The sequence below is a fragment of the Mastomys coucha genome, chromosome X (genome assembly GCF_008632895.1).
Source record: "Mastomys coucha isolate ucsf_1 chromosome X, UCSF_Mcou_1, whole genome shotgun sequence".
NCBI classification, from domain to species: Eukaryota; Metazoa; Chordata; class Mammalia; order Rodentia; family Muridae; genus Mastomys; species Mastomys coucha.
Window position 1 is genome coordinate 87,727,516 of NC_045030.1, and position 9,990 is coordinate 87,737,505.

At 41.5% G+C, this 9,990-nt stretch overlaps 1 protein-coding gene across 2 annotated transcripts in view; it reads right to left on the reverse strand.

Moving 5' to 3' along the window:
* Positions 1–7,986: 7,986 nt before the first annotated feature.
* LOC116093473 (melanoma-associated antigen B4-like) overlaps positions 7,987–9,990 on the reverse strand; it is a 10,536-nt gene continuing 8,532 nt past the window's right edge. Inside the window, exon 2 of one of the 2 annotated variants that reach the window (XM_031374929.1) lies at positions 7,987–9,103. In XM_031374929.1, coding sequence (XP_031230789.1) covers positions 8,029–9,042 — 1,014 coding nt within the window. In that variant the 5' untranslated portion in view covers positions 9,043–9,103 and the 3' untranslated portion in view covers positions 7,987–8,028. The remainder of the gene's footprint in view (positions 9,104–9,990) is intronic. The other variant, XM_031374920.1, reaches the window with a different exon arrangement.

Genomic DNA, 9,990 nt, shown 5'->3' on the forward strand with positions numbered 1-9,990 from the left:
CTGTGAAGGTTCTGAGCCCCAGTGTAGGGGAATGCCAGGGCCAGAAAGTGGGAGAGGGCGGGGTGGCAGGCATGGGGAAGTGGGAGGCAACAGGGGTTTGTTTTTGTTGTTTTTGTTTGTTTCTTTGTTTTTTTTGGAGGGGAAACTGGGAGTGGAGAAATTTACATGCAAATTAAAAAATATCTAAAAAAAATAAAAAAATAAAATATTATTTAAAACTTTAAAAAAAAAAATTCCCAAAACTGTGTTGTAGCTTGAATACTGCCTCAGGATCTGAATCACATGCACATGTGTATGCTGTGTCTGTGGTTTTATTTTCATTGCCTCTGTCCTTTGCATTGATGTGCTCCCATTAACCCTTTCCAGTTAGAGAAAGATATGGAAAAACCAAACCCTGTTGATGCTCTCAACCTCCCCCTAGGAATGCACTTTACAGAACTTCAAATTAGTTTTCAATGCACAGGAATCAGAGTTTGGAGTCCACTTCTTCAAGGGAACTCTCCATTCCCTTTGTGAACTGGATTGGCTAGTTTTCTATTTGGGCTGGCCCAATACCATGTCATCACAGTTGCTGCCAGGGTTCAGTCTTCTGTCCTAAAGAAGACACGTTTGGACACCTGGACACCTGGTTCAGTATTCCTACTTTCAAACGTGGCTGGAAATACAACCTTCCTGGTGGCCAGAATGCCACAAACATTGGTTCCACGAGATCTTAGAAATGCAGGAGAAAAAGCCTTGCATAGTGCTAGAGGACTCAAATCCAATCCTGTTTCCACTGCTACACTATCCAATGTCTGTGACTCCTCCAGAATCAACTACTTCTGACTCTTAGTCTTTCCCACACCTGAAGTGGGTCCTCCTACAACCTCCCTCCCTCCTCTTGGTTTTATGAGGGCTTCTCCCCAGAGTTGTCCCCACAAGACCCAGGTGTAGCCCAACCTTCTACCCAGAAGACACAGGTACATGATACTCCCCTGATGGCTCCATTTATGGCTTGCTTCCTTTTCCACCATTGATCTTTATAACTGTGAAAATCAAAACCCCTCCTTCTCTGAGAAACCTTAAGGTTTTGTCAAAATTTTCTCTTTTTGAGACAGTGTTTTACGTTAATCAAACTATCTGGGATGCTTCAGAGGAAAAAGTGTCCAGTGGGTATCAAGGAAGTCCACAGTCTCTGAAGAGTCCCCAATTTGGGAAACTGTTTTCCTTTTTACCTCAATATAACTTTAACACTGACCAAGTTAAAGGGGGTCTTATTTTATTTTTTAATTGGCTTTTTTTTCTTTTTTGGAGACAGGGTTTCTCTGTATAGCCCTGGCTGTACTAGAACTCACTTTGTAGATCAGGCTGGCCTCGAACTCAGAAATCTACCTGCCTCTGTTTCCCAAGTGCTGGGACTAAAGGTATGCACCATCACCGCCCCGCTAAAGCAGGTCTTTATACCTAACTTCCTGACTCTGCTGAATGGTCTCTAGAATGCTGCATGAAGCCCATAAATTTGTCTAAGGTTAGTAAAGTTTTGAAAGGACAAGCTGTGGCACCTGTCGCACTTCTGGAGAGGCTGTTAGAAGCCTACTGGACCTATTGGCCCAGAAGCACCAGAAAATACAAGAGCTATAAACAGTCTTTTTCTTAGTTGGCCCTGGATATTTAAAAGACTCTCCAGAGGCTAGTAGAATTTGAAGGAAAGATACTGTCAGAGTTAGTGGAAGTAGCTCAGAGTCTTTAATAATAGAGACTTGTTAGACGATACAGAGGCAAAAGGATTAGGAAAGACAATTGTGCTAGTACTGAGAGAAACAGGGATGGGTAGTCCACCAGAAGGTAATGAACAAAGCTTCCAGAACCAACCAGGAATGTACTAAGACTACAAAGACCTCCTCTAGCCTGAACTCTATGTGGATATTATTTTTTAAAAAAGACATTGGAAAAATGAATAACTGAACCAATGGGCTGAAACGCCCAAAACAAAAGTGCTCCAATTAGAAACTGAAGCTGCCTGATTGGGGCAGGGCTCAATTCCATCAGCCCCTCACAAGCCTGTACTTACCTTGAAAGTGGGATAAACACTGGGGTAACTTTTTCAATCCTAGAGAAACCTGACAGACCCCTTGCAAAAGAGCTAAAACTGCAGGATGCAACAAAGGAGTCTGGTGCCTATTCTTGGACAACTGATAGGGTTGTGGAGTTAGGAAGATGTACAATCACGCATATGCCCTTGATAATGCTTGAATAGCCCTATCCTCCACTGGGCCAAGCATGACCTGTTACAGAAACCACAAGCCACTATCCCTTCAAGGGAGACATGCCAGAATTAGACTACAAACTCCCCTCTAAAATCCAGGTACTTGTCCAGTTGTGGAAGAATACTAGTTACTATCTGAGCCATCCCCAGGTCAGCTGGAATCAACCCTACAGCTGGCTCTCCTACAAGTGAAATTTTCTGAGGCAGGGCAGAAATAATTCTGAGTAAAACAATACCTGTGAGAATCGAAGGATGGATAAAAGGGGAGATTGCACTTCACATCCAGAGACTCAGGAAAGCTAGTATTTTAGTTCCCTGTCAACCACCTTGGAACATCCTTCTCCTTCCAATCCCCAAACCCAGCAGTAATGATTACAGGCCTGTTGAAAGTTTAAAAGAATGGGTCCAAACTATTTATCCCACAGTTCTAAAACCATAGCTCTTGGTACCCCACCCCCCCAAAACAAGTTGTGTCCAAACAATCACTGGGCCACCATTTGCTGTACCTAAGAGTCAGGACCTGAGCAAGATGCGTGGAAAACACTAGGAGGTGGACTTTACTGAGGGAAAACAAGACCAAATATAAAGGTCTGGGTATAAAGTACCTCCTTATATTTGTAGATACCTTCTTGTGTTGGGTAGAGGTGTCTCCTACCAGATTAGAAATAGCACAGGTTATTCTAAAGAATCTTTTGTAGCAATTAGTCCCTAGCAAAGGTTCGATGAGCTTTCTTAACTTTGCTCTCTTATGGCCTGATGTACTCCTTAGAAAGACTTTGTCCATTTGAAATTCTTCTTCCTTTACCTAGACAATAAGATGTACACTTAGCTGAAATTTCTAACCATTCCTTTCTCCACTCTCAACAGGCCCTGCAACAGATTCTTCATCAAAGAATGAAGAAAAAAACTGAGAAAGACCCAGCCAAGAGACTCTGGTCTGACTTTCCATACTTACCAAGTCAGTGACACTCACTGTCTGGATTAAGAGACATTATCTGTTTGTACTATCTCTGGACTCCACCCCCACAGTTACCTGGCAACAGCCAGGTATGCTCTGTCCCATGGTTACCTGGCAATGGCCAGGTAGGCCTGGCCCTATAAAAGGAGCTTCTTGTCCCCTCCTCTCCCTCTTATGCTCTTGCCTCTCTCTTGCCTCTTGCCCACTTGCTCCCCATTCCCTTCCCCACTCTCTCCACGTGGCCATGGCCAGCCTCCACTTATCTACCTCTGCTCTTCTTTTCTCTGCCTCTACTACTCTCTTAACTCCCTTCCCCATGCCTTGAATAAACTCAATTCTATACTATACCAGTGTGTGTGTGGCTGGTCCCTCAGGGGGAAGGGATGCCTCAGCATGGGCCCGCTGGGGCCCCCTTCCCCTACACCCCGCCAGAGCATATTCTTATAGCTCTTTCTTTTTTTATGACATAACATTAACAAAGACACTTGAGCCTCACTGGAAGAGACCATTTCCCATGGTCTTCACTACACCTACCACTGTTAAGGTTGCTGGGATTGCTCCCTGCATTCATCACTCCCAATGCCAGCAGGCAACAGATACTTCTGAGCAGTGGACCATCACTCATTCAGTGGATCCTTTAAAAGTTAAATTCACCAGTCTCTCAGAGGTGGATCTAGGTCTAAAATTTCCAGATAAAACATAAAAATTCCCTAGTACTTTCTACTGAGTTTTCCTTGCCTGGACTGCCCAATTCTACAAAAACAACAACAACAACAACAACAAAAGAAAGAAAGAAAGAAAGAAAGAAAGAAAGAGAGAGAGAGAGGGAGAAAGAAAGAAAGAAAGAGAGAGAGAGAGAGAGAGAGAGAGAGAGAGAGAGAGAGAGAGAGAGAGAGAAAAGAAAAAAAGGAAAGAGAAAGAAAGGAAATCCCTGTGCTAGGGCAATATTTACATGGATAAAACTAGTTCATATAATAAATACTACTGGCTTCTGCCTTTTATATAAAAGAGGATTTAAATGTTGAAAGTACTAGGCACCTGTCTTATTCCTGTTTGTAAACCTATCCAGGATACTGCTTTGCTAACCCAACCATCTTGAACCTTTCAACAGGTATTCTTAAACCTATCACTTAAAGTTTCTTACAACTGGGGGAGAGGGTCTTATTACAAAGCAGAAGATGCAATAGAACTCTATACTTCCTATGTTACAGTACATGCAAATGACACATGTGCTAAAATAAAAAAAATGCACCCAGAAATTCTTACACATACCCAAGAGACAAATGTTTCCACACCCAGGTCATCTTCAACAAAATAAGCCATATTCCTTTGCCTGAAGGACAAATTTTCACTTATGAACAGTACACTTATAATTATATTCCTGCTAACTTATCTCATACTGCCTGCTGATATTTAAGTAGACAATCTATTATTTTCTCAACAGTCCAGGAAGGAAAAAGCCCAGTAAGACAGTAAGCCTCTGACTGGAAACAGTTGATAATATAGCCCTCCTCTTAAATCTGAGGCGGTGGCCATCACACACTCTGTAATAGGTCTCTGCATTCTGGCTGTATACACTGATGAACAGCTTAGCTGGATGGCCTGTAAAATAGCTGAAGGTTTAAATTATACCTCCACGGCTATCGCCTTATTAAACAAAGAACAAAAAGTACATTGACAGGCTATAATAGATAACAGGGCCACTATTGATTACCTACTGCTACTGTACCTTCAAAGACAGCAAGAAGTTAGGAAACTGCTGTTTTAATCTCTCTGACAGTAGCAATTCAATTAATGAAACAAAAAATCAGTGAGTTATAAAAACTTAAAGACAGGGTTGCTCAAGATGGGTGTTGGGCATATGTAGTAGAGGACTGCCTTGTCTGGCTTTAGTGGGAGAGGATGTGTCTAATCCTGTAGAGATGTGATGCTCAAGGGAAGGGGGATGCTTGTGAGTGGGGGACTGGGGGAGCACCCTCTCAGAGACAAAGAGGAGGGGGATGGTGTGAAGAACTTTGGAAGGGGGATCAGGAGGGGGCAGCATTTGGAATGCAAATAAAGAAAATTAATTTACGAAAGATAGGCGCTGGGATCTGATTGGATGGCTCACTTCATGGCTAATAAAAATTTACTTGGGTAAAGTTGGTATTTACTTTTCGCTGTCTTGTTTTATGGATCTTTTGTATGTCAATATTGACCCTTTTATCTTCTGCCTCCCACTCAAAAGAAAAGACACTTTAGATACAAGGAGCCTTAAAATTAAATTCTACAAACTATGAGTTGACAATTTGACTTATTCTCCTAGTACCAGTGGGGTATGTAGTGGGCTTCTGAACTAGTTACACCATCTTGTGAAACCATTCTTAAGAAAAACTTTAAATGCTAAAATTATCCGGGGGAAAACTGGTCACTGGTCACTTAAATTTGTACACAATTTGTCCCTGACTTCAAGGTTACGAGAATAGCTTGACCATTTAGATGCTAACTTTTGTCTTCTGTAAACAATGCCAGCTTGCTTCCTGCAGATGTCCACAGTTGGCATTCTGTATGAGACACAATTGCTTTTAAAAGCACAAGAAAATTGGAAGTCAGGCTGTTTTGTGCCCCAGTGCACAGGACAGCCCTACTGGTGGAGAAGAAAGACTCTCTATTGCGTATTTAGGCTTCTCAGGTGGTCTCTCTTCAGGTATCCTCTAATAGTACCTGTCCTATGAATTGTATGAAATGGAAAAACTATAGCACTGGACAAAAGACAAGGATACCTATGGGAAAATTGGTAAATCATTATATTAGCAGCATTAGATTTGGGTAAAGCTTCTGTTGTGTGAATATTATTCCTCACCACAAAACAGATGTCCATAGTAGCAGGTATTTTTGCAATGTTGTTGAGGGAACATATGAGCTAGCATATAGCTCTAGGATAAAGCTATCCTCCCCATCCTGACTGATGTCCTTTATCACTTGAGGGTATATAACTGAAAATGTAAGTATGTCACTGAATAGTCTATTTTTCTTTGCTTATACATTTTGAAATTCTTATTGCTCTATGTATTTTAATTCAGTACTTTGATCAAAAAGTCACTCCTTTACATCAGACACATGTTGGTATATTGAGAATAATACTGCAATAAAAGTCACAGCATACACCTCAATTTAGAAGGAATGGAACAATGTAGACTCTAGAAAAGGGATATGGTATCAATTCCTAACTTACTAGCCCTGTGAACTATCAAAAATCATTCTGAGCTTCTTATCCACTGTGTTGTGCAACAATTTACCCTAAGTAAGGATTAGAGGATTTAAACATTCCATTCTACACGAAGTTCCTCAAGCAGGAAGGTAAACAGCTCAAAATAGCTTTAGGAGCACCTTCAGAATGGAGGTAAGCAATAAAGCAAGTCCCTGAAACTGGACAGATTCACTAGACCCCTCCCCTTTCAGTGTAAACAATAAAAGTTGAGAGTCCCTCCAAGGACAAAATAAAGCAGACTTACAAAGAAGGCTCTTAAGACAAGTCAAACTGCCAAGACTCAGACAAGCTGTGCTGCAGAGACACTCGGAGGAGAAAAGGTGCTAAGATGACTCTGAGATCAGAATAGCAACCTGGAAGAAGCAGAAACCAGACAAGCTCCATGGAAGGGGTTTAGACCAACTGAAGCACCTGAAAAGGAGCCTCTCCAGCCTGTTGACTGGCCTGTAGGCTATGCAGTATGGTCTAGGTTCACAGCTGTTTTGACCAGTCACCCAGGGGGAGGGGTCTTTTGAGATGCAGCTATCTTTGAAACCTTTCTGCTCCTGTAAGTAATCCCTCAGCCATACTCCTGTAATTAACCTCAATAAAAGTCATGGTTCCCCAAGTTGGAAATAGGCACTATGTGTACTTGGATCTGTTGTAAGCTCCTTATCTGGGGCTAATAAGCATGTATTGTATAAGCACAGGAAGAACATATTGTTGCACCATATTGAGAAATGAGTTGGAGAGGTTCCTTCTTGTAGGGCTGAAAAACAGGACTAAATGGGCAGCATTTGTGCACTTAGTTGCTTTGTATGACTGTCATAACATATGAGAATCAATAATATAAACATTTTGATTTGATTCATTGACACCTATCAACCTGACATTATTTTTTCTACTTTTAAATTAGATTCCACAGAGTATATAGCATTGTATTTGCAATAAAATAGGGAATCAGAACTTTTTTCTTTTAAAAAGTTGTTTAAAACTGTTTTCTGTCCAAATGTCACCAAATCCTACTTATTTCATTGGGAAAGGGATCACATTTCATTCTCATGTGTAATGACAGCTTCTCCAAGAATTTACCACTTCATGGGCAGATGCTAGATCTACTTACAATAAATATCTTCAGTATAAAGTCTGAAGACTTCCCAAGACTGGATGTTTAATGTTTACACAAAGCACAAGCCTTGGGAAAAAAAACCATCTGAGTCACTGTGATTGAATTTCTCATGCATTCTTTAATATCAGAAAACAAATGAAAGCATACATTTCTAAATTCGAAAACAGTAACTTCAGTTAACAAAACAAAAAATGACCAAATGTTACTATCGGCCATTCTCAACTATTTTCCTACAGATTTTTCTATCTCCAAGATTTTTCCTGTAAAAATGCTATGTTCTAATTTGTATTTCAAATTAATACAAAGTTTGAAGATTCAGCTTCATAAACAGAAATTAGGCACAGTCTACAAAACTTATCAATATACGTTCTAATTCCATGTTAATATTTTGCTAAGACTCAAAACTTTATCAACAACTTTTTTGCAAAAAGGCCTTTTCAGTCATATAGCAGAGGCTATACTTTATCTCACTTGCGCTTGGACTTAGAATGTCCCTTGGCTTTGCCCTTAGTGCCAGCCTTGGCTGCAGCTTCGGCTTTCGCTTTCTCTTCCTCTTCAATCAAAGCCTGTTCATAATGAGATGAGTAATGAGCACTGAGCCTGCTTTCATTGACCTTAGCTAAAAATTCAATCACTCTTCTCTTGCTGGGTTCAGTATAGGCTCTTGGGCCCCACAGGAACTGATAGCATGGAGGATCACTCTCAGGAACCTGACGGTATTCTAGGTACTTTTCCTGCACTAGATCTTCAGTGATGAGCTCTCTGACATCCCCAAAGATGAGGTGTGGGACCTCATCATAGATTCCTAACATATTCAGGAACTTCCAGATCTCCTCCTCTGGGGCACAGTAACCATTTAAGTAGATCACACTCAGGAGAGGGATTAGAATGCCCTTATTGGGAACACCCATCTCATTGCTCTCACTTCCATCATCCTGGAAATCTAGCTTACTGAGAAGAATGAAGGTTTGACCATGGGGCTGGACTTCTTTCAACTCAATGCCAAAAACCATATCCAACTGATGGGAGGCTTTCTTGAGGATCTCAGGGAAGTGATCCTTGAACCTTTTGTTGATAACTTTGAGCATTTCTCCCCTCCTGACAGGTTGCTTAATTTTGTACTTGCAAAGCATGTACTCTACCAGCATTCCTGTCTTCCTTGATAGAAGACCCATCTGTTTGCTTCCAGAGGAGAGTAGGGCCCTAGAAGAACTACCATTTTTCTCTTCTTGGCCCTTTGCACCTTTCCTACACCTTTTGCGGGCCATGCCTTTACCAGCAGAGGTGGTAGGTGCTCTGCCCTGTGGAAAGCCAGCAGTAGAGGTGCTTGCAACAGCATCTCCAGAATCATGATCAGAGCAGGAGGGTGACTCTCCTTTCTCTGCTGCCTTGGCTTGAGCATCCGTGAGTCTCTTGGCCTCTTCCTGGATCTGGCGACGTTTCGCACGAGCACGGGCCTTACTCTTCTTTCCTCTGGGCATGATGGCTGTGGTCAGGAATAGAAAGCAGTAGTTTGGGTAAAAGAGCAGGTGATTGTGTGACCTTGATCAGGAAAATAATACACCATAAGCACTTTTTGAAGATGCCAAACATCTTGACTTTCCCTAGCGTTTCTTTTCCCACATTTGAGATCACTGCTGTGAGAATGTACAGGGATTCTGTTCTGACCAGCTGCTATTAAACCTGACTTACAGGGATATCTAAATACTCTTAGTTATTTTCATATTCTACTCTCCTGGATCTAGGAAAATACCTAGGGCCTGGATAAAAGCGTCAGAGAGCTCAGTGTACTCAAATAACTGGGAGCAGAGTGCTGAGAATTCTGTAATGCTCTATCTAAGACTCTCTGGTGTCTTCAACTCTTCTTGAGGTTGCTTTTCTGGGCTTGCTGTTAAACATAGAATGATTGCTCTTCTTTCTACTAGACCCTACAATATTAGATGAAGAATTTTACCTCTGGGCTGAATGAAATACATGTTGATGGGCTAGGATGGTAGCTCAATCCATAATGAGCTTGCCTTGTAAACACAAGGTCTTGAGTTTTTAAACCTATAATCTATGTTTTCAAAGCAAAGCAAAGTGTCATAGATTTTACACTTGTCATATCAGTGTTAGGGTACAGACAGAAGAATCCCTGGGGCTCAGCAATCAGAAAAGCTAGCCTACTTGCCAGAGGCACACCATGAAGAGAGAACACCATCTCAAACACAACACAGATAGCTCCTGAACAAAGTACCTTAATTTGGCATCTGGTTTCCACAAGCATAAACTCACACACTGGAACACACATATACATATGCACTCAGACAAAACATATTTCTTCCACAACACAAACATGGGGGGTATGGAATGGTGAAAGTTCCAACACTAATCTTTGTCCTCTTGGGCTGAAAATGCCCTGGGAACAGTGAGTAGCTAGTCAGGCTTGC